Consider the following 25,718-nt stretch of genomic DNA (forward strand, 5'->3'; position numbering starts at 1 on the left):
AGATGAAGCTGTACAGTTTTTTAAACAGTTTCATCAGTAACTTTTTTTTCTTTTTCACTATCCTCCTTCATATTGAGATTTTTTCCCTCTGAGTTACCATTTAAGGAATTTTAAATTCTATTTGAAACACTTTGTTTTCCTTCAGAATTGCAAAGCAGCAATATCATTTATTTTCTAGTAAATCATACTAATAGCCCTCCTAGTCACCAAGACTACAGACCGAAAGACCTGCTCACTGTTTCTGACTAGTATAACTGTAATTCCATTGTTAAAAATCTATTTGTAGCAGGAAGCTTAGTGTTAGAAAGGTGGCTACATCTACCGGAATCAGGAAAAAAAAAAAAAGTCAACCTTAAAAATGCATGGAGTTTATGACATATTATAGGTTGAGCCTGAAAATGTTTCTCAAATGGTTCGTAATATGCTCTTATCAGTATTTTAGCAAATTGTGAAACTAATGGTGCAACTCCATTTCCTGTTTAATTGATGAAGTTAAAATGCTTGGTTGCTAATGAGTGTATTAGCAAACAATGTCCCCTCGACAGGCTTAAGTAGATCAGGATTTTTTTTTAAAGCAGCTTACAGTCCTTATTTTTATATAACGAAAAAAATTGGCTGCCACAAAATTGCTAGATCAACTGAAGAAATGGTGTAATTATTGCCGTATAGTCATTTTGGCAATGTCAAACGACCAGATTATAGTTTTCTAGTTCTCACACTAGAAAATAGTTATTTTCTTTTACAAACCATAGGCTTTTCCTACATTTTCACTCAGGACAAACAATACCTGAAGATCTTAACTGCAGACTAAGCAGAAAACTTAGAAGTGAGAAGAAAAAATAATATTTGAATGATTCTCCTCTCTTTGGTCCTCTTTTACAGTTAGCTCAGTATGAAAGTACCCAGCGAAAGGGTCCATAAAGGTTGCCTGGTTGAAACTAATTAAAGACAGGTCTAAATAGAAAAAGAAAAGAAAAGGGGATCAAAGGAATTACATTAGGTGTCAGGATGTTGTTTGGGGACATTTTATTTAGGTTTTTGTAATTCTGTTCCAGGCAAAAGCTAAATTCTAAAAATGTCCATTTTTTGCCATAATCCCACATTTGCGTTATTTTTGCAATAAGATACGTGTCAACAGGCAAACATCTTGAAGAAATCATTTCGGCATTGGTGCATTAACACATTATGGTGAAAAGAGAGGCTTGTGCTTTTCACGCAGTGCATTTCAGTCTTCAATTAATGTGAAAGCACTACAATGCCTATGCAACTTCTCTTGCCTAGTGGTGCACCATTTATCATTGCAGTTTTACATTGACCTTGACACCCACTTCATTAGAATAAAGATTGTCTACCATTTAGGTTACATTGTTCCTCTGCACAGAGACCCCATGCAAATTTCTGTTCAGATAGAAGAGCTGCGAGGCTGTCAGAGGTCATCTGCATTAAATGATTGCTGCTATTTTCCAACTGCTTCTTTTCATTCTACTCAATTCAGGCTAGGAGGATCAATCAAGTCCTCTGCCTGAAACAGTGGGACTGCTGGGAATATAACTGTTTTGGGTAGTAGTGGATATGCCCTAAACAGTATTAAATATTTAATATAAACTCATTAAAGGCCATGCAAAGGCTTCAGAAAGATAGCAGATTTATAGGGAAATCGGAGGGGCTAGAGAGCCTTTTAAAAAATAAATAAAAGAATAATAATCAATTTTATAATTTTTGAGAGTAAGATTACAATAGTTCTAGGAACTTAGTTAGATCTTCTCTGTAGAGACTTCTTTCTGACCCTAGACGTAGGTGGGGAAGGGACGAGACAGGCAGGCGCTGGGGGTTCTCATGTAGTATTTTACATGAAATCAGAATGAAAAGTTTTCAGTTCTTGGTGTTTTTATTTTTCTTCTATAACAATGAATTTTGCCCTGGGTATTTATTTTCAAAGGCTTAGGTATTTGTTATGTAAAAGAAATGGTTGGAGAAATAAGTTGCCAGGTTTCCTACTTAAGTTTTCTGAGTGATATAATTGGAATTAAATTATTAATGGGAGATACTTTAAAAAAGATTGTTTTATGATCTTCTATTAGGGAATTTGCAATTCATTTTAATATTTGTAGTTTGATTTATATTAAAGATAATGCAATCTATGTCCAATTAACAATACATGGCCAATGTAATGTGATTTCCAGATCATGCAAATGGAATAAGCTGGAAGAGGGGGTAAAACTCAATTCTTAACCTCAGATGTAATTTGCTGTGTGAGTTCTGGCAATTTTAAATGACATTGCACTTTTTAATTTTTCCAAAGGCTCAGCAGCAAATTTATCCCAATCAAGAAAGCCTATTATTAATTTACAAGGACAATTGTAGGAGTCTTTATAATTTCACTGTGCGATTATTCGCCATAAATTGCTAATGGCAAAATACAAAGAGTTTGCAAGAAATAACGACTATTATTTGTCTTGGGCTTGAGTCCTCTTCCATCTTGCACATCTTCCTGAAGTGGTGGTGATATTGGCTCCATGTGAAACTCACACGTTGTGAGGGGCTGGACACTGGTGTTCTGGAAAAGGGGGCAGCGCCTGAGCTGCTGCAGGGACGGCGCTGGCCTTTAGCAGATTCCTGCACTCGGGGGCATGTACAGCTGAGCCGTGGACCCTGGACTTTCATGTAAAAAGACTCTTTGTTCGCCACTGAATGGCATTAGGCATGGACTTGCTGAGGGGCCACCATGAAGCCTCGCATGAGGAGGGCAAACACTAGCCAGAAAGCACAATACGGGAGTCACAGACAGACGCATCTCTGTAGTTTTGTGCAAAAATGCGCATTTTCACGTATAGTTTTACCAGTAGTTTGGCGTTCTGGTGTATTCCTAGCATATGCTTTCTGGTAAATAGGCTAAAATACAATTTTTCCCCCTTGCTGTATTTTCTCTTTCTGTTGTGAGTTTTCGAGAAAAGGGGATTATGCTGGGTACACAGGTGTTTGTGGTATTACTTTGCCCTGGGAAAGATACTCAAACTTGTTATTCTAATAACTAAATCATTCTCCTTGCCTTAACTCTTCCTAATAGAAAGTCACATAAAGCTCAAAAATATGGCTTAAGATGTAAATGCTCCAACCCTGAAGACATAGACTCGGACAGCCCTATTCTAATAATCAAGAAAATTCTTTGGTTTAATTCTTGTGTTTCTCGTAGCCCAAACTTCACTCTCTGCTCAGCAATGTCTGGTCTCTTTTCAGCATAACCAACAGAAGCACCATACAAAAGTCTTACAATGGATGTCTTAATCTCTCTGTGTGCTTTTAGAGCATTATTTTGAATTCCATCATGCTGCCTTTTTTCTTTCCTCTTCTGAAGTTTTATTACAACAGCAGAATTCCCAGGGAGCTTTGGGGGCAAGGTTCACATAATATAGCCCTGAAGTTTTGCTTAGGTGGAATCCATCCCCCCATCCTGGCCATCTTTTGATGATCTTTCTATTTCAAAAAGATTCACTGGGTAGAGTCTTATAGCATTGGCTGTATGTAGTTTATTTTCTATTTTTTTTATTTACCAGACAGTGAGCATCTACAACCCTTTCATGATGCTTTCTTTCTCTGACCTCACAGTGACAAGGCATCTTGTTCTTTAACATTGAGAGAGGCAGAAAAATGCTTGAGTTGCTCAATGTGTGCCTTCTATACCAGTTTCAAAATGGCTTATTCTTCTGGTTTCCATGGTGACAATTAACACTGTTTCAAGGCATTGTTCCAGTCTCCATTTGGGCAGAATTTTTGGTGTGATTTTTAACAAAAAAAAAAAAAAAAAAAAAGATTTTAGGAGGGAAAAGAACCCTTAGCATAACTGTCAAAAAAGTTATCTCAATCAAGTCTTTATGCATTTCTAATTATATTTACTTCAGAAATCCCTGTTTTTACAGGCTTTGTTTTATAATTCAATTTTAGCACTTGTGTTTTTATAAAAAGTAAGCAATGAATAAGGATTTCTAAAAACTTCTTTAATTTTTGACTGAAACAGCAAGCTAGTGTTTGTGGTTATTTTTAACTTTGTTTTTAAAGTTTTCTTATATACCTTCCATACACACAGGAGTGGCATTTAGGATAGGAGGGGCCTGCATCTTTAATTTAGATCATTCACGTATCTATTAGGAGGCTTCATTAGTCAAAATTGAATTGGCCAAGCAAATACACTCAATAATGTAAATATGCCCTTTCAATAGAGTATATTTTATTTTTGACTAGACAGAGAGGCCCACAGCAGGTGCTGTGGGGAAATTAAATATGGGATGCTTATTTACCTTAGCACTCAAGAAAAGCCATCTGACTTTAACTTTGTTAATCTCATTTTTGGCTATTGAAGAGTAGTCTCTATCATAATATCCCCAGACTCTAGGACACAATGGGGCAGCCTCTGCTCACTTACTGCTGTGGGTGAAATGAATATGAAGATTAAATTATCCTCTCACCACAGGAGAAAGTAGCCTACTTGATAGGATGACTGAGAATTGATGGAGCTGGCAGTTGATTCTCCCCGTCTAAGGCTATGAAAAGATGTTGAAGAGAGAAGAGCGAAATGTCTTGAGCCTCAACAAAAACTACCCTCTGACATCATTACATCCATATGCGACTTGAGGTCCTAGATCGTATCAGATTCAACCTTCGGAGTGTCTCAAAAATTAAAATCAATATTTTTGCCTTAAATTACATGACATTCAAGTAGCTCTTGTGCACATACCAACATACCTAACAATTAGCTGGATTCTCTTAGCTTTCATAGTTTGAAGGCATTGTCCATCAATCACATCTTTAATCAAGCTATTTATACAGTAGGTTACATGGTGACCCGACAGGGAGCATACATAAATACAAGGGTTTTTAGTGTAATAATCTTTTATAATAGCTGTTGCAGGGACTACTTACTTGTACCACGTTTCTCAAAGAAAGTTATTTTATTATGTCTAAAATTAAATTAATTGCTTTTTATATTTTTTATTATTACAAGATCATCATTTTTATGGGACAAATCTAAACTGTTCTCTGCCTTGACTGATCCGCTGTGTGGGAACTGTTAAAACTTGGGGTAAAGAGAGGGGATGGGCTTGTCATAAGTGACAGTGATAACTGGTTGAGGCTGCTCCCAGGTGGCACAGCCCGAGGACTCCTTCTGTCAGTGCACGTGGCATAAGCAAAAGATTTGAATAGCAATCTTCTGCCTGCCTGAAATGCTGGTTTCCCCAATATTATGTCAAAGAAGTCTTACCAGATTAATTATGTAAATCTTTGTCAGCAGCATCATCTTTAGATGGGAATCTGATTACAGAAAGCAGATTGCCCTCTCCTCAATCATCACTCTGATAAATAAAACACTATCCAGGTTTCTAGGATACTTGTTGAGTCTTTTGTCCAGAAAACTCCAGCGGCCAGTGTGTTTTTTAAATATTGGAGTGACAGAGTCCTGGTAATCGCCTGGCATTAGAAAATGCAATCAGAATCTCCCACGTATCACGGGTCAAATTCTGGAGGAGCTCTAAAACAATTCTTGATTTTTTTCATTATGCATATTCATGTAATTTGGGGCACTTTGACACCCTGATTAACATTCATTAATACTATGAAATGCTTTAAATCACCTCATTTGAAAGGTTTTGTTCTGTGATCCACAAATGACTAACATTTGGAGAAGTTTACATAATACAAATGATGTGCATGTTTAGTGTAAATGGAAGATTAAAATCGGAAAGTAAAAGTATGCAAACATATGCACGTAAATGCTGAGGGTCTATTACCCAAAACAAGGAGCTCACACCTTCTTTTCCTTTAAGCTGCTTCCAATTGTATTTTAGTTTGGGATCTTACAGAATATCGTGGTTTCAGAGTGAATAACATGCCTGGGCCTGTTTTGAACTTGGCTAATTTGCTGCTTTGCCCAGACAAAAGCTTTTCTGATTAGATCTGATAATGTGCTCATCTTGGCTCAGTTAGAGCAATGGAGCTATACTACAAAGGGCCTCAGTGGCCCAATTTACGCACCTCAAAAAAAAAAAAAAAAAAGGGGGAGATTGCCATTATATTTTGGAAATGTGCTAAAAAGTTGTAAAATATGTGTAATATTTTAACCAGAATCTAGTTTTCTACTCACAGGTGATTTTCTGTGTAGTACATTTTAAAAAATATAGCCACAGTCATGTATAGCTATTCATAATATAAGGCTTTCTAACTATGAAGTTATCCACAGAGTTATTTGAAGAGAAGCACTATAGTAAGTGCCATATTAAATGGCACTTAGATTATCTCTAGCAAAACATCTTTTAGCAGACTCACCTGGCAGTTTGTTAGAATACAATGTATATTGGGGGAGAAGTATTTGTAGTCAATTGTGATGTTTGGGGACATTTTATGGTCATCAATAAAGAAGCATAGATTTGTAACCTTTTCCAAAGCACTGGTTTGCTCTTTTTTCCCTCTATATGTGCCTCTTATCAAGCCCACACAGTTTTTAAATAAAAGAAAAATTGGGGGGATGGCAAGTGTTCACTGAGAATGCAGGATGAAGGTCACACAATCTTGGGGGATCTTTTTATTTGTACTACCCTATACTATCAGTCCTCTGTGGGGCAGAGATGAGAGATGGGCAGCACTCTGGAGCCAAATAGTGACTAAAATTAACTGTAATATTAAATCCCCCTGGACCAGGTATTTTCCTGTGTGGAATATTTTACATTAAAGATCAAGTGTCTATGTAAACTTTACTTTAAAATGACATAAATCAGTCAGTTAAGGTGGCTCAGTCAGTTAAGCATCTGACTCTTTTGGCTTGGTTCATGATGTCCTGGGTTGTGGGATCAAGCCCCAAGTCAGGCTTCTTGCTCAGCTGGGAGTCTGCTTGAAAGATTCTCCCCATCTGCCCTTCCCCTCCTTGCTCTCTCTCTCAAAGTAAAATGAAATAAATAAATCTTCAAAAAAAATAATAAAATGACATAAATCTTAGTCAACTAAATGGAATACCTTGAATGTTTATGTATGTGTGAATATATATATTTGAACTGTTTTCAGTGAAATTCCTCACCTTCTGAAGGTACTTAGGCTTAGCCTCCCCATACATTTTATTGGAAACAAAAACTTTTAACAGCCATGAGCATCAGTAACTCTGTGCTCAAAGATTTTCTAAGAACACTTGTCTCCCTAATGATATCTCTCCTTCTCTCTTCCCGTTTTAGCGATACAGTGTTGAAATGACCATCAGGGACCTGAAAAAGACGGAGCTACTTAGTAAGGTTGAAGCTCTGAAGAAAGGTGGCGTTTTACTACCAAATGATCTCCTTGAAAAAGTGGATTCAATTAATGAAAAATGGGAACTGCTTGGGGTATTTGCATTTTTATTACTGTTTGTAGGTTATGTGTACATTTTTTGTGTAGTGAAGTACTCTATCTGTCTGATTTCTAATTTGAAGCACAAATATCTCTCTCTTTCAATTCACTACCTACATTTCAAACAAGCTATTTATGCTATTATGAGGGAAAAACACTGCTTTTCCTCTTCTGTTGATTTTTTTTTTTTTTTTACTCTGGGCTTGTCTCCTCTCAGATTTTAATAATTTTGGTTCTTTAATACATAAAAAAGTAAGTAAAATATGCCATGTATTATGGGTATGCACCAAGTTAACTATAATACAGTATATCTGATATACACTGACTGTCATGCTTGAATGAATGTTAATAGAATTTATTCTGAAGGTACATGTTAGAGACATCCACTGTTTAACTATTTACTGTACCCTTCAGATGAAAAGTGGAGTTGTCACTACAGCTTTCAAGTCACACTAAAGCCACCAAAACAAAGATGCAAATCTGACCCAAATCTGAATTGCAGAATGAAATCAGCCTCTGTTTTGTGCCTCAATTTCCAGCTCACTTTTAACAAAAGCCAAAAAAAAAAAAAGTTTCGTGTAATTCATTTCACGCAATGATGGGCTGGGTCTCAGCCAAAGACTGAGATGCAAGAATCTGGCAAAAAGGCAATATAGAGATTCTGTTAACCAGAGACCAGGATGGCACTGTGCAGGAGACAGTGCCGTCCTTTTGTTGGAAGACAGCTGAGAGAGAGAGGTTAAACCGTATTTTTTCATCAACTTCTCCCCTAAATTGCCTTCACTTCAAATCAAGGGTAAGCTAAATTTGTCAATTACTTAAATGATTAATTATAACAGCAAAGTATGGGTGGTGTCAGTTATGGAGCATAATTTTGCATGCCTTCTATCTATTGCCTGCCTTTTTTAATTTTAAAGAAATAATACTCCAAAAATATTTTGAATAAAAAGCTCTCTGTGTACCTTGATGACTTGGAGGAATGCCAGTGTTCGGTTTATGCCATACTTAATCTAGGTGATTAAAAAACTGCAAATTTAAATCCTTGCTTTCTCATCTAAATTCACGGCACTCTACCCTTGTGCAAAGTAACTTAGAACATTGAAAGTTTTTCCTCTGGCCTACTGTTAGTGTTACTTTTTAATAGTAATTAATGGCTTCCGCTTTATAATATGGTGATTTAAATTGGAGCCTACCGAATTCCACAGAATTCATTGATCTCTCCTGCAGGAGAAATGTGGTTAGTGTATGACATTTTTAAAGGGTTGTTTCACAAAACAGATGAGATCAGCAACTTGATGTGCTTGATAGAAGGAACAATAGTTTATGTTGTATTTTCACATACCTATTTCTAATTTGAGAAGTAACTGACAGTCATCTTTTTTTTGAAAATTGTTTAATGTCGTGTATATTGCTTCCTCAACAAAAATTTTAAATCCTCATAACATCCAAAAAAAGAGAGTATTTAGCTATCCTTCATGAGTCAGATACCTGAAAAAGGGTTGCCATTTTGACAAAAATACCATTTGAGGACAATATGCAGAGTTTTGTAATAATTCAGGGGGAGAGAAAGGTGGAGGGAAAATTCTAACAAAACCTATGCCATACTAACACCATCAGGCATCCTGCTTTAATTGGCATGATTACATTTTAATTGGCATGAAAAAAATTTAAAGACAAGGATTTTAACTTCTAACAATAGTAAAATAGAGGGATATGGTTTTTAATATTACTTTCATCTAAGGTGAACAGTGTGGAATGGAAATACATTAGAATGAAATGTCAGTGGTGCGTACAGTTTAATCTGTGAAATTTTGTCCCCTGTGCTGCATATTACTCTGTCTCAATTGCATATTAAACAACCCTATCAAGGCAGGCATTGGCATCTGCTGTGCTGACACAAATTGTGAATTAAATGAAATTGATGTCCTCTGTCGTATATTTATGAAGACGGACCATTCTCTGAAGTATTCTGTTTATGAAGAATTTATGATTGCAAACTGTTCCAGAACAAAAAAGTGGCAATAAATTCTTTTTTGTGACCCTACCCTCCAAGGGCATTGATTTCACCTCCTGCTGCTACTTTTGTCACAGCATAAAAACAATAGCTAAATCTGGATTCCACTGAGGGTCTTCAAATTATCAATATTTGCACCATGAAAATACAAGGGTGTTGCCAAGAAAGGCTATTTTTCTGTTATGATCTCCTAAAGATACTATTTACAGAACACTACACAACAAATGAATGTTTGTTGACTTAATTTTATTTGTGATTTAAAGCTTATTTTTGTAGGTTTAATTCATCATTATAGATTAACTCCTACTGATTCTCCAGAGTGTTTTCCACCAAAAAAAGAAAAAAATAATCCCTCTCAGCTGCACGTTCATGCCATAGTGGTTAATCTAAGAAGGCTTCTAAGTGGATTGGGACTTACTTTGACACGTATATTAGAAAGTCTAGCATCCAGAAATGCAAAGTGGGAAGAATTGTGGGATTGAACAATTTTCCAAGTCAGGTAAAATGCAACAACAGCACCAAGGAAGCTACCCCTTCTGAACCCCCCTCAGTCATATAGTTGGGAAAAATTGTACTTTATGAAACCAAAAAAAAAGGGGGGGGGGATTTAATTCTCCATGCACAATCTACTCTTGGCCTCTTTAGTATATTGATTAAACTCCGATTTCTATCTCCTGAAAATGTTATGCAGAGAATATTTTACTGTAAACTCCTGTCATGAGAATTCAAATGAATTTTCATCAGTGACCATGATGAACTTTTCCTTCCTGTTAAAGGAAATTATAAGTGAATGAGGTCTTCTTAAGCCTCTAGTGGTAGTCCGAACAACACACACTGCTCAAGAATTCGAAAATCCTAAATGGAACAATGAGCTCATCTGAACTGAATGTCCGTTGTGAGGTGGCAGGTGCAGCTGGACACCTTCCAGGTGGCTCTTGCTGCTAACCAAACTGTGGTACGTTTTTGGTACTGAAGCTAATATATGTTTTTGTTTTCTTGTTGGTGGTTTTTTGTTTGTTTTTGTTTTTGTTTTTCATCGGATGCGTTAGAAAACCCTCAGACAGAAGATCCAGGACACAATGGCAGGACACAGTGGGTCTGGTCCACGTGACCTGCTCTCTCCCGAAAGCGGAAACCTGGTAAGGCAGCTGGAGGTCAGGATCAAAGAACTGAAAGGGTGGCTAAGAGATACAGAGCTTTTCATCTTCAATTCCTGCCTGAGACAAGAAAAGGAAGGAACAATGAATGCTGAGAAACAACTGCAATACTTTAAGGTAATAAAAAAACAATCAAAGTTGATAAAAAGCTTTCTTTATGGTAGGGATGAAATATTTATCAAGTACATAAAGTATGATACCCATGTATCTATGTATCACTGTGCACTTAAATGTTTCCTTGGATTTATAGACACCCTCCACATTTCTTGTATGCCAACGTCTGTGTGCGTATAAAGATGAACATTAAGCCTATCAAACACACATTGTACAGGGGAGATCGCTGCTGCTTGTGTGTTTTGTGCAACGCTTGTGGAGGGAGGGTTTGATAAATTAAAAGCAGACCAGCAAACACTAAAGATTACTGAGGACTTTGAGAGGCAGACCTAAACGTTCCATAAATAATATGGCTAAAAATACTTCCATAAATTGATAGGATAAAAGCACGTGATTTAATTGAAGACCATTAGTGCTAACAAAAGGAAACATAATTTTTACATAAGAGAGAATCAACTACGTACGAAGGGAAGACATAAAGTAAGAGGTTCCTCCATGACAGGCACATTCCATCGTTGGAAAGCGCCAACCTCAGCCAAACAGTGTGTGCGCATTCACTGTGTGCTGACGAAGAAGAAGCATTTACCCCTTTGTCTCCATGGTTTATGCCGTATCTACTGAAAAGCAGTTTAGAATCCGAATATTTTCTTTTATTGCCTACGCTAGAATCCTCCTGTAAATGCGGTGACTATTTGGGCTCTGGCTATTGACAGTCCGAGGCTTTGGGGTTATAGGATATGAACTGGGTGGCAAGAAACCTTCTGGCATGAATGGTCTCAAAGAGGAGAAAGGAGAAAACCAAGAAAGAAAGAATTTCTTAGGACCAAGCAACTGTTTCTTTGCAAAGCCTTCCAGGACCAGATTTTATTCAGCCCCCCAGTCCCCAACCCCATGCCCTGCCATCCCCTCGCAGCCCTGCAATCTTCCAGCAATCAATCAGAGAATTCAGTCAAATGTGGTTCACCTTCCATCTGCCAGACAGGCAGGCTCACCTTGCTCACCTGCATAGCCCCAGAGGAGAAGCCCTCAAAGGTAAGACCACAATACTTCCCAATAAACTGCCTGTATTGCACACCTGCAGACTGTTTTGGTTGAAAACCTCCTCTTCTGCCATTCAATTGACAAGACCAAACTTGGAAATTAAATGAAAGCCTCTTCCAAGGCAAATGGGTTTTCCTAACTAAAATATTTTTTTGGGAAGATTTGTTCTTCATCTCTACTTGCCTTGCCCTGACCCCCCATTGCAGGGAGATGGAGTCTTCAGGTATTTGAACATTACATGCACCTTATAAAGCATCCTGGTCATTACTAGGCTGGATTATGTGAAATATATTTTTCTCTATAGTATCTATATCATAGCTATAGTGAACCAGTTAATGGCCCCAGACAAATGTGTGACCTTGGTCAGATTTCTTATATTATCCCTTGGTGTCTTAATTTCTTCATCTATAAAATGGGAGAGTGATAGTATTTATCTCACACAGTTATGAGTTTACATGCATAAATTATTATTTCTACTTTTCGTAATGGTACATTTAAGGGATAGGACTCTCTTAATATTATAAATCCCAAAATGCTACATAATAATTGGAAATAATAACGGGAAGTTTGTTACTACAATTATTTATATACCTGCCTACCACCGTATTTCATAGGTATTTAAAAACAACCCCCCTTCCACTTTTATTATTATTATAAATGGAAAAAGCAGTTCTGCATTAATTTTGCTGATGCTTCCAAAAGACATTAGCTTTATGCTTTAGCTTTGTATAGGGTCATCAACATGATTTTCAGCTATCCTGGAAGCAAATTTAAGAGTTTCAGAAACAGGGAAACAGGGAGAGACTGAGAGGAATCTCTATCCTTCCAGATCATTAGGTAGTTCCTAGATGTCCTAGTCATTTGGTAATACTTTCTAGCCACGATGGAAATATTCACTGCACCTAATTAATTATTTACCATGTGCATTTTAGTGCCCAAAAATAATCCTAGAATTTTCATTTCAAAAGTACCAGAGACTATCACATGCTTTTTGCTATTTTATTTCTTTTTTCAAAGAGTGTTTTTCTTAGAGAATTTTTATGTTTTCCATGTCACTATTTATGAACTAACTGCTTTTATACCCCACTCTTGTATATTTAGCTGTTTTTAAAATAATATAATAAATACAGAAATTTTCTACCCCTCCCCCAAAAAGGTAGGACTTTGATGATAATGTTTATCTCCCCATATGGTTTCCCAGCCTTATTCTATCCCCTCCTCTCCTCACTTAAGATAATCATAAACCCAATATTCTTTGTGCCCTTGCTTTCCTTTGGTAGGAAAGAATATTTTTTATTTTAGTTGTTTTTAACTTTATTAAAAGGTAATCATGCTGTATGTTATCTTTTAAGACTTCCTTCTTCATTAATATTATAATGCCAAGATTCATTCATGTCTTTGAGTATGGCTGTAATTCACTTATTTTGACACCTGTATGATATTCCATCATGAGTATAAACATATATCTCATTTAAAGCTAATAGCATCCTATGAAGTTGGTATAAGGATCTTGATTTTGCAGTTGCAGGATATTTCTATGGAAACAGGCATATGGAGGTTAAGTTTTGTGTGTCCAAGGCCACATATGAGTGGTAGAATTAGGTTTTAAGTCAGACAGAATTAGGCTGACTCTAAAGCCTCTGAACTACTATGCAAAATTGATATTTATTGATATTTACTGAATGCCCTTCAATGCCAGATGACTCAAAGGGAAAAACAGGATGGAACTAAATGTCACTGTGTCTTTGTGGTTGGTTTATCAGCCACAATCTTCAGCAGTTTGGCCAGAATAGAAAATAGATTTAGCTACTGAAGTTCTTGGGAGGTGAAAATATTTGTGTTTTTATTTTACATTTTTGTACTGTATCAGTGTAAACATGTGTCACTTTTTAAATTGAAATGTTCAAACTTTTTTGAGATTATGGCACCCTGATAATTTTTCTGTATCCCTTGAAACTTTAGTCCCTTCTAAAGTTTGAGCTTGAAGAGTTTGATGAGATCAGCTAGGTGGACCCAGCATGATGGCACTTCTTTTTTGTTTTGTAAGAAAGCTTTACGCCTGTCTGTTGGAATAAATGTCTTTCCTTGCCAGATTTTTAAATATTTCTGAGCTGTTTACTCTTTAGTGCTTAGTGTATGATTAATCAAGTGTTCTGTATATTACCACATTCATTGGATGAATTAAACCAAATGTTTGCAATATAATAATAATGTAACATAATGTTTATAACCTGCCAAAATCATAATTGATAATAAGCATATGCAGAATAAAAACTTCTTACTTACCACAAATCCAAAGACCAGATAACCTTTGCCTTCTAAGTGATAAAGCCTCTCAGATAAGAGGTTTTTTTTTCTTTTAAGATTTTATTTATTTGACAGAGAGAAATCATAAGTAGGCAGAGAGGCAGAGAGAGAGAGAAGGAAGCAGGCTTCCTGCCAAGCAGAGAGCCTGATGCAGGACCCGATCCCAGGACCCTGAGATCATGACCTGAGCTGAAGGCAGAGGCTTAACCCCCTGAGCCACTGAGGCACCCTCAGATAGGAGTTATTAAAGAACCTTAAGTATGGAACTCTTTGGCACATTTCTCTTCTTCTTGTGTGTTCCCAAATGTCTTCTACTGTCATTGGTCACACTGAAGACAGGCTCTAGCCATAGGACTTAGCTTTATGATTCTCCATTCTCTGAAATCTCAGGCTTTTAACGAATGAATTCTTTTATATGCACCCAGAGCAATGACAGATAAGCTATAGTGCACTGCCCAGGAAAACGGGGTGGGAGGGTGCTGCTTATGAAAAGGAAAACCCATCACTTTGTAGACGCAACTGTTTCCTTCTTAGAGTTTGGTCTGGGATGAGAAAAAGGATCAGGATCTCAAGTATTCAGAAGAAGAGAAAAAGCAATTGTGGAATGTGTTATTTCTCTCAAAGGCAGTAAGTGTGATAAATGGGGGATGAGACACAAGGCAAAATTCTACCTAAGAAAGAAAGAGTCAAAGCCCAGCATGGGGAGATACATGAAGGTATGAACCATTACAATCAAATGTGAAGAGCATGTCAGAGATTTAATGAGGTCAGCTGGCAAAGGGCCCCTTAGAGCTGTGTGTGTGTGTGTGTGTGTGCGCGTGCGCGCACGCATGCGTGTGTACGTGCACATGCATGCACAGCTTTAAGGCCTTTAGCTGGAAAGCACTACTCTTTAATGATGATCCTTCAAAGAGAAAATAATTGTTTAATCATACGTTCCTTATATTCCATAACTGAATTCTTTATTCTAAAGACTCAAATTGGGGAGAAATTATTCAATACTACTAGCTCAAAGAGGGGGCGGCACTGGACTGGGCCCAGAACCAGCTCGGGAAGGACAAGTTTAGAGCTTCCAAGAGGCTCTGTCATCAAGAAGGTGAATGAGTGGAATAGATTTGGTAAGCTTGGCAATGATTAATGCCCCGCATTTGTTTAGCAATTTAAATTGGACCGAGCACTTTTACCCAAGCTATTCTACTTAAACTTTACACTAATTATGTAAGGTGAAAATTATGATCACTCTCTTATGGGTCTTTTTATTTATTTTTATGAATGACAGACTTTTGAGTTTATCATTCATAAAAATAATGAATTTGAGAGGTCATTCAGCATGACTTGTTTGAATCCACACAGCAACTAGCATCAGAGACAGAGCAAAAGCCATGGTCTTTGGGTTCAAATTCCAGTATTCTCCCATCCAGTCATTCACCGATCCTTCAAAATAACCATTGAAACCATGTTGTCCTCTAAATCAAGGGTTGGCAAACATTTTCTGTAAAAGGCCAGATAATACAATTTCTGTCACAATTACTCAACTCTGCTGCTGTCCTGGAAAAGTGGCCACCAGTAATATGTAAATGAATATTGAATTCAATACTGAATTCAATAAAACTAATTTACAAAACTATTTACAAAAGCAGGCAGTGGGCCAGATTTGGCCCTCGGGCTTTAGGTCCCTGACCCTGCTCTAGATTACAAAAATTATCATAACATGGGAACGGCTACCATCTACATCTCCTTTTCAGAAAGGAGGCCATGCTAGAATTGCAATAGGAGGAACGAAATGTTCTTTAACAGTTTGAACAAGGACAACTAATACTTACCAAGTGTTCACAGGATGTCAGTCATAGTTTCTAAGTGTTTTACCTGCATTTGCTTATTTAATCCTTACCACCATCCTGAGGCAGGTATTTTATTATCCCGTATTTCTAAAGATTTTTTTTTTTTAATATATTTATTTGACAGAGAGTGATCACAAGTAGACGGAGAGGAAGGCAGAGAGAGAGAGGGAAGCAGGCTTCCTGCTGAGCAGAGAGCCCGATGTGGGACTCGATCCCAGGACCCTGAGATCATGACCTGAGCCGAAGGCAGTGGCTTAACCCACTGAGCCACCCAGGCGCCCCTATTATCCCGTATTTCTAGATGAGAAAACAGAGGCAGGGGAAATTGAAGTAATTTGCTTGAGGTCATTCAGGTAGTTAATGACAAAGCCAATAGTTGGGCCTAGTAAGTCTATTCCAGAATCGGTCTCTACTTTGTAAGCCCAACAGTCCCTAGGTCAAAGATCTATTTCACATTAAATGGTAGCCTACTCTTGTTCTTTTCCCATTTCTGAATACTTGACAGCCAGCCGAAGGAAGTCAGCCAGTCAATGTTTTAAATCTTGGAAATCAAAAATTTAGGGTAGAGTCTTTAAAAGGGAGTCAAATTAACTATCAAATGTGTAGCATTACTAACTAATCACTCTGAAAAGGAATATCACTAATTTACTTTCTTTAAAAAGGAGGTAAATAAAAGAGCTAAACATAGTTCACGTGCTTAAGGAAATATTTTCCCAAATCTCACTGTATAATTTCCAAAAGTAAAAAATTGGTCCAATCCAGGTAAGATAGTTAGAGGGAATTTCCCATGTCCACTCTAACCGATCTCAAATGCCACCATAAATAATCACACTTCCTGTATCCCTCACAACCCACATTTTTAAGGAGATTAGGTTGGAAGAGAGAAGCGAATATTTTGGAAGTTTTGAAATAAGTGAAAGGAAGCTGTGATTCCTACAGGTCCAGGATCATCCCCATTGCTGTGTCCTAAAGCCATTATAAACTTTGTAATGATGTTGTTAGCAAAGCTGCAAAGAATTACAATGATTCAGTCTGGCTATGACAAAAGCATGTGAATGCTTTCAAAATCAACGAACATCAGACAGGACTTATTCTTTTCTATATGTCTTAGATAAATTTTTTTAAAAAGTTTTTATATTAACCAAGTAATTTCATCAAAAGAAAATACTGAATTAAACTTTTATCAGATTTTTTTTTCCACCGTATGTAAAAAAATCTATCATCTAACAATTTAGTAATTTTAAGTAACTGGATACAATCTAGAACTGCCTTTAAAAATTTTGACTGGGTTAAGGTTTAAATTCAAAGATAGAGTTAGGGGCGCCTGGGTGGCTCAGTGGGTTGGGCTGCTGCCTTCTGCTCGGGTCGTGATCTCAGGGTCCTGGGATCGAGTTCCGCATCGGACTCTCTGCTCAGTGGGGAGCCTGCTTCCCTCTCTCCCTCTGCCTGCCTCTCTGTCTACTTGTGATCTCTCTCTGTCAAATAAATAAATAAAAATCTTAAAAAAAAAAAGAGTTAAATAAATGTTATATACACTACCATCTAGGGGTGGTGGGAAGACCCACAGGAAATTTTTATAGGCAGTCCCAGTACAGCCTTTTAAAGTAAATAAAAAGAAACAACAGAGGCATAATTCTTTCTGAGCATACCTTTTACTGGAAGAAGATGCTGCATGATTTCTATGAAGGGAAATGTGTTGAGCATACAAAGACATAGCTGTATACTCATTTCATATGTGTCATTTGTATAACTGCTATCAGGTAAACCAGATTCATGGAAATTAAAGGCTGTAATGCTAATCAAGAAAGATGAGAGAGGTCTCACCCATCTTTACTTTATGGCTACTTAGGAAATCAATAGAACCGCATTTAGTCTCTGAAACCACTGTGATTATGGTTTCTATTCTTTTTTTTTTTTTTAAGATTTTATTTATTTATTTGACAGAGAGAGATCACAAGCAGGCAGAGAGGCAGGCAGAGAGACAGGAGGAAGCAGGCTCCCTGCTGAGCAGAGAGCCCGATGCGGGACTCGATCCCAGGACTCCGAGATCATGACCTGAGCCGAAGGCAGCGGCTTAACCCATTGAGCCACCCAGGCGCCCCTATGGTTTCTATTCTTAATTCTTCATTGATTTCTTAACATTACTTAAGTTTTATTTTTATTGTTAATAAACTCAAATTAGGAAGAAACTGGGAGAACAGAATTGCAAACTTTTCTCCATGCTCTCCACTTATCTAAATATATATATGACCCATAGTAGTGAGGATACACCAATGGGTTCAAGATGCTTAGATGTATAGTGGTTCTACCTATTTCTAATTCATGATCTTCCTTAAAGCCCTAGGTTTCTCATCTTAAAAATGGAGATAATAGGGGTGCCTTGGTGGCTCAGATGGTTAAGCATCCAACTCCTGATTTATGGCTCAGGTCATGATCTCGTGAGATACACCCATGTCAGATTCTTTACGAAGTTTCCCCTCTCACCTGTGAAAAGGACAGCTCTTTTAGGATGCAGTATACCAGATCCCAGAGTATCAAAAGTGGGTTCCACATTAGACTACTTTTCAGCTTTTGAACAAGATGGCAAAATAGCTACTTAGAGTCCCTCTTCTTTCCCATTTTCTTTCTCTCTGACCTTTTGTAAACACTCTTTAGATCTTCATCCTATTTTTCCTGGATTACAGCTTTACATATACAATTAGATCTCCATTTAAGGAGATAAGCAAAATTCCTTTTTTTTTCATGTTCATAATGAGTTGTCAGTCCTCTTCTGTAACTTTAGTACATTATTCTTTTACAATTTACCAATAAATAGTATTTATTGAGTACCTTCACTGGGTCATGTTGATTGGCAACATTATGATCTAGGATTTCCAGCTATGTGATCTCAGTAAATAGTTCTTTTTGCCTGATATTCTTTATTTGTAAATTAGGTTTTTGGTTTGAAAGGATTCCCTTCACCTCTAGCATTCCTTGACTTTGTAGTAGGCATCTTTTTCCTTTGATAAATTTATTCAGTTACAGATGCCATTTAATTCCTCTAAACAACACTTTCAGTGTGGCACAAAACTTCCAAAACATAGTCAATTCAGTGTACCCAGAGTCATGTTTTACTTAATTGAGAATGATGCTTCAGAAGGACAAAGGCATCTTTTGAACCAGCGTTCATTGCCTTTGGCACCACAGTAGCCAACTTTGTCTTTGTACCCATTTCCTTTCCAGCATTATAGTATCTTTGTAATTTGAATAGAGATGCTTGTCTAAAATGGGAAAGAGAAGGTCTTCCTAGTTATGAATTTCAGTCAGAATGGTGGCACAGGTAACATGAATATATATGTTTTAGTTGTTTTATACATCTCGGGACTTGGTTGATTTAAAAGTAGAAAGAACTATACCAATAAATGCGGGTATGGTGGTGACAAACAAATGTACAGGTCTGTGAGAAGCGGAATACAGAAAACCCTTGGTAAAAATTAATGACCAGTGAGGACTCAGATGGTTAAGCATCTGCCTTCTGCTCAGGTCTCCAGGTCCTGGGATTGAGCCCCGCATCGGGCTCCCTGCTCAGTGGGGAGTCTGCTTCTCCCTCCCCCTCTTCCTTTCCCTCCTGCTCGTGCTCTCTCTTTCCCTCAAATGAATAAATAAAATCTATCTATCTATCTATCTATCTATCTATCTATCTATCTATCTATCTATCTTTTTGAAATTAATGACCAGGGTGAAGAGATGAAAGGTTTGAATCAAAGAGGATGAATCAGAGAACCTGCAGTCAGAGACCCTCCCCTCACTTTACTCCTTCCTCATCTATTAAGTGCCCTGAAGTCCTTCATGATGTATCTAAAAGCATAATATATCTTGCCTTTGATTTTCGTTGTCAGTTTTTTAGCATGTTGTTTTTGGTGAATTTTTTATAAGTTGCATTCTAATGAAATCTGAAAGTCTGTATCTTTTAGTAAAAACACTAAGCCCATTCCCATTTAGTTTCTTGATTAAGACTGCTGATCTTTTATTTCATCATGTTCATTCATTTATTCATTCAGTAAATATTTCTTGGAACCTACCATGTGGCAGGCACTGGGCTGAGTGTTAGCAATGCATGGAGCTTACACTGCAGTCTTGTTTAAACGTTTTGCTGTAAGACATGTTGTTTTGTTCATTTTTACCCTAGTAAATTGGAATACTTTTAACATATCCTTTATATCCAATAACAATGCATTGACGTTTTATTGATGCCACTTTTAAAATGAGAAATCGGCTTCTCTGCATCCTCTGCCCTATTTCTCCATTTTTGTTATTATAGTATTGGATTTAGTTATTAGCTAATGTTATTATTAATTTACTAACTTAATTAAATTCTTTCTCATACTTGGAATAATTCCTTTTGATGTTAGCATTATATTTCATAAGAATATGAAAAATAATTCAGAATATTTTATAATACTCATTTCATTGCTCAATATCAGTTTTTTTATACCATGGTTTTCCATTTTCTTACAAAAATTACTCTTAGTATTATTATATTGTCTTCTAATAATTTTTAGGAAAAGTACATTCTTAGGATATCCTCCAAACCTTTGCATGTCTGAAAATGTGTTTTGCTTGACCTTGCATGTAAACAGTAGCTTGGCTGAGTATAAAATTTTGCCAAGAGGAATATAACCTTTGACCATCAAAACTGCCAGTGATTCTTTCAGCATTTATAGTTATAAAGGAGAGGTCTGATTTTAGTTACTACTTGTTTTTCCACTTATATATGAGTGGGTGTTGGTCTCTTTTTATTTCTTTTGCTGGGAACCTGGTGAGTCCTAATTGTTTTCGAAAACTGAAATTCTGCTTTCGATCAGAGAGTTTTACCTCTGTTTGATTATCACAAGTTGCCCACACATTTAGTTCGTTCCTTTTAGAAATCATTCCATGCACATTGAGTCAGCTAGATCTTTCCTTCACTTAAAGAAGTATATTTTTATTTCTTCTTCTTTAACAGGGACTTTTGGTGGAATTTTCAAGGTTGTTTTCTGGTTTTGCAGTACCTAATTTTGTAGGTTGTCTTCATTGCAATCTTTAATTCACCAAAAGTTCCTTTCATCTTTGTACAATCTTTACCAATCTTAATTTGTTTCATTTTTAGAAGTGCCTACCTCAGTGCTATGGATGCAGTATTTTTGTGCATATTTTTGAGAAATGGATTAAAAATTTCTAAGGTTTTCTTTTTTCTTGTATTAAATTCTGTTTCAAAAGGAATCTATTAGTCTGTTGCTTTGAGTGTTCAAATTAGCCCCTCCCTTGAACTACAGTGTCTTCTTTTCTGTGGCTCTTTATTCTTAAGTAGGAAGTTTTGTTTTCTGGAACTAAGTGTTAAGATAGGTCCTCCGAGAGATTCTGTAAGTGGCTTCCTGTACAATTATTTCAGGCCCAGACAAAAAGGAAATGGAAAAATTTCAATTCCCCTTAGTTTTATTTAAATCCCAGAATGAGAAAAATAGACCATATACAAGGGATAGCAAATTGTCTATTGATACTGAAGCATGGGGTACCTACATCTCTACTCTCAGGTGAGGTTGAAAGCAAGCTAAGGAATCTACACTTTTCTCATTCATCAGGGGCATCTTCAGCATCCCAGAGCAGGAGAGTGGTCTTGCAGAGTTGTGTCCATCAGCTTTGAGAGAGAAAGTCCCATTAGAAGGTAGCTCTTCTGTAACTTAGGTGATAAGTTCTGGGGACTTGAAATAGTACAATTATAGTGGAAGATAGGAGCCTGGATTTGAGAGAGACCTCAGGGTTAGAGGTGACAGGATTTGGGAACTGCTGTGCTGGTAGGGGTGTGAAAGTAGAAGGCCTTCTCCAGACTTTCTCCCACTAAGAGTCCATCTCTTCCTGGAATGCTGTTGCTTCTGTTTTTAAATCAGGGAGAGAATCTTCAACAAAAAGCCTTGGAAGTAGTAGAACATGTGTAAAGATAGAGGAGTTCTGATACCTAAAAAGAGAAGCCAGTTCAAGATTATTTGGGAATTTGGGTAACAATATTTTAAATTTATTCAATACTTTTCTGTTACACAAACACCTCTGTCAGGTGTTGTGCTGGGTACTAGGGTGAAACATCCATTGTCCTCTTCCAAGGAACACACAGTCTAAAGGGGGATAGTAACAAGTCAACAGGCAAGTAGAATAGAATGTAGTATGGGCTGTGGTGGGAATTAACGTAGTGTGCTTTGGAAGTACATGGGGCATTACTGGGGAATGGCAAGGAATTTCCTAGAATGAGTGAGTCTTAAGTTGAGATCTGAAGTGAAGGAGGGGAAGAGTGAACAGAATAGTATGTGCATGTGCCTGGAAGTCTGGAGATAAGAGATTAAAGAAATTCCTGTGTTTATTTCAATGTTATTCTGATGTCCGTAGGTAGGAATCTATGTGACTTAGCAACAAATTAGAGTGCAAACTTTTTTTTTAATTAAAATTTTATTTCTTTTAGAGCAATTTGAGGTTCTAGCAAAACTGAGGGAAAGGTACAGAGATTTTCCATTATACTCCCTGCCCCCACACATGCACTGCTTCCCCGTTATCAACTTACCCCACCAGAGTGGGACATTTGTCACAACTGATGATCCTGCAATGACAGATTGTGATCACTCCAAGTTCATAGTTTTACTACAGTTCACTCAATGCTTACATTCTGTGGGACTAGACAGCTGTATAATGACATGTATCTGTCATTATGGTTTATCATACCGAGTATTTTCACTCCCCTAAAAATCTTCTGTGCTCTGACAATTCATTCCTCACTCCTAGCCCCCTGCCCCAAACCCTGGCAGTCCCTGATCTTTTTACTCTGCATAGTTTTGCCTTTTCCAGAATGTTGTATGTTTGGAATCATACAGTATGTTGCCTTTTCAGATTGACCTCTGTCACTTAGTAATATGCATTTAAAATTCTTCTATGTCATTTTCATGGGTTGATAGCTCATTTCTTTTTAGCACTGAATGATATCCTATTGTCTGATTATAACATAGTTTATTAATCCATTCACCTACTGAAGGACATCTTGGTTGCTTCTAAGCTTTGGCAGTTATGAATAAGGCTACCATAAATATCCATATGCATGTTCTTGTGTAGACATAAGTTTTCAACTCCTTTGGGTGAATACTAAGGAGCATGACTGCTGGCTTGTATGGTAAGAGTGTATTTTGCTTTGTCTTCCAAAGTGCTCATACCATTTTGCATTCCCACCAGCATTGAATAAGAGTCCCTTTTCCATATCCTCTTCAGCATTTTGTGTTGTCAGTATTTTGAGTTTTGGCTATTTTAATAGGTGTGTGGTGATATGTCATTGTTGTTTCGAGTATAAACTTTTTAAAAGTAGGACTATCTTAAAATACTTGTTTTGCATACCCTTTATTGGACCATAAACAATGTACCTTAGAGTCACTAGATACTCGAGAAGTACTTAGCAGATTGTAAGTAAGTAAGACTGAGATCAGATAGCTAGCTCAAACTTTTTTTTCCAAAGAAGAAAAAAAAAGTCTCTGATAAATTAAATGACCACATATCCAGAACCAGATGGCAGCCCACAGCTCCTGAATCCTAATCCAGGCCATAGTCCAATAATACCAAACCAAAGATTTCATGCAACTTAATACTGATATCTTTGCAATTCTCACAACTCAATTTTTTCTCTATAAAATAGAAATACTGAGCCTATCTCATCTGATGAATAGAAATAAAAAAATGATCAGTACAAGGGACATTGTGATTAATAGGAAATGTAGAAATGCTTATTAATACTATGAAGTCCTATTGTAAATAGTATTAAAAATACATATGACAATAAATCAAGGCCCCTTTGGTATTGGAATTCAGAGACTTACCATCTTGACCTGCAACAGCTTCTCATTTCCAGGGGCTTTACTCTCAGGATTTCAACTCGGTGTTGAGTTTGCTATCATTTTTCACCTTCTGTTTATGTTGTACCTCCATATGAGGAGCTTAAAGAGCTTTAGAGACATTAGCTCATTAATCCTCCCAAAACCTCTCTAAGATAGGACAGAGGCATAAATCATTATTCCCATCTGAAAAAAAAAAAAAACCTAACTTATCTCTCTTAATTTCATTAATGCTCTAAACTGTTGATTAAATCCTAACTTATATTCTGTACATTTAGAATATTGCATTCTCTTCCCCAAGGATATTTTTCTTTCTTTTTGAATTTAATGTCATTAGGATAAGTGCAAAAATGGATCAGCAGACCTGGTTTGAGAAGTGTGGGATAGGTGGTAAACCAGGTTCTGCCTTCCCCTCATGCTCTCCCCCTTTTCTCAAAATGTCCTTCTCTACTGCCCTTCGGTCATGACAGGAGAAATGACTTAGGAATTGGAAGAATGTTTCAAGACCCATTCATTCCTTTATCTGTCAGGCAAGACTACCTACCAGTAAGAGAGCCAATGGATATCCATTCAACCATGCCATCCTAACTCCCAGTAAAACGTTGGTGCAAGGGACTTCAAAGCTCTATGAAAGCAACAGTGGAAGTCAGCTTTTCAATTTTGTGTGCTTTGCTTAGGTGTGTGGTTCTCACTATAAAGGTTTTTGGAGTTAGATTTTGATGATTTTAGAACATGAGCAGACCATCGTAGACCACCACATGTTATTTTTCCTATCTCTTAACAGAATAAGCTTAGGTAATAATCTGGTGCCAGAAAATTTTAAAAGCCAAAGGATTGTTGCGCTTTAGAGAAAGGGTATTGAGGGCATGTAAAAGTTACAGGATTTACTTAAGATCACACAAATGGTTATTGCCAAACTAGGAAAAGACTCTTAAATTGTGCTTTTCCCCCTTCAAATCAACTTGCTTCTCAGATGTTCGACAGGTATACCTTCATGCTCGGATAACGTATATTCTGCCTTGCTGCCTAAATACTAGATGGAATGAATGAAGGCACTTGTCCCCTAATATATTCAGTCATCTTTAAGGGAGCGAGCAGGAGAGAGACATGGTGTCTCAGAAGAAATGAAAACAAAATCCTCTAAAAGGAGAATTAACTGTGTTCAAGAAAATTCACTCAAACAATTCTCCCAGACCTCTGCTTTATTTTAGCTATGGGAGTGTTTAAAGAATGAAGTTCTTATTACATTTCCTTTTCACAAGGTTCTGGAATATTGCTTTGAGCTAAATAATCATTATAGCAATTTACCAGTTGGCTAATATTTAGTCAGCATCTCTCTACTACCTAATATAATGGTTGAAGAGTGTTTTGCTGTTACATATTAGTTAAACTTCTAAACGACCCTGAGAGTGTGGTTAGTATTATTGTACATCTGGGAATACTGAAAACTGGTGAAGAGGAGTGGATTTGCCCTGGATTTCCACCACAAAAGGGAGGGAAAGAACTAAGAAGCAAATTCCTCGTGATCCAAACTCACAAGAAAATGCCCTATTAGATTCTATAAAAATAAAATCAGAAATATGAAGTTTATAGAGCTGTCTATACCTAAGTCTCTTCCAGGTTGGGGAGGAGTAAATGAATAAACAGAAGAGTCTTTCCAGGGTTGACTTTTTGTCCCTAGTATCATTTTCCTCCTTTTCGGTGGTGTTATTCCCCCAAACTTAACTCTTTCCTGCTTTGTTATTGTGTCCCAAGTGTTCTTGAATTCATTTATTTCCCACCTGTAGGATTCTGCAATAACAGGAATACTTCCCTAAAATACCCATCCCTACTTGTTATGCTTCAAGTAACACTCTGAGCTTTGTGACAAAGAAGCCAAGAGTGGCTTCATAGGAAGTAAACAATATGTTACTCAGGAATAAATTTGGGAAAATAGAGTCTGATAGGGGAAATGGATGAGGAATAGTCAAGTAAGTATGGATGAGAGAGCTAGAAAAATACC

At 37.0% G+C, this 25,718-nt stretch overlaps 1 protein-coding gene across 2 annotated transcripts in view; it reads left to right on the forward strand.

Annotated features, from left to right (window-relative positions):
* AKAP6 (A-kinase anchoring protein 6) overlaps window positions 1–25,718 on the forward strand; it is a 542,654-nt gene that overhangs the window by 451,539 nt on the left and 65,397 nt on the right. For both annotated transcript variants that reach the window (XM_047736848.1, XM_047736849.1), the window contains 2 exons: window positions 7,215–7,361; window positions 10,429–10,653. In XM_047736848.1, the coding sequence (XP_047592804.1) occupies window positions 7,215–7,361; window positions 10,429–10,653 (372 nt within the window). The remainder of the gene's footprint in view (window positions 1–7,214; window positions 7,362–10,428; window positions 10,654–25,718) is intronic.

Source organism: Lutra lutra, chromosome 7 (genome assembly GCF_902655055.1).
Source record: "Lutra lutra chromosome 7, mLutLut1.2, whole genome shotgun sequence".
Lineage (NCBI taxonomy): Eukaryota > Metazoa > Chordata > Mammalia > Carnivora > Mustelidae > Lutra > Lutra lutra.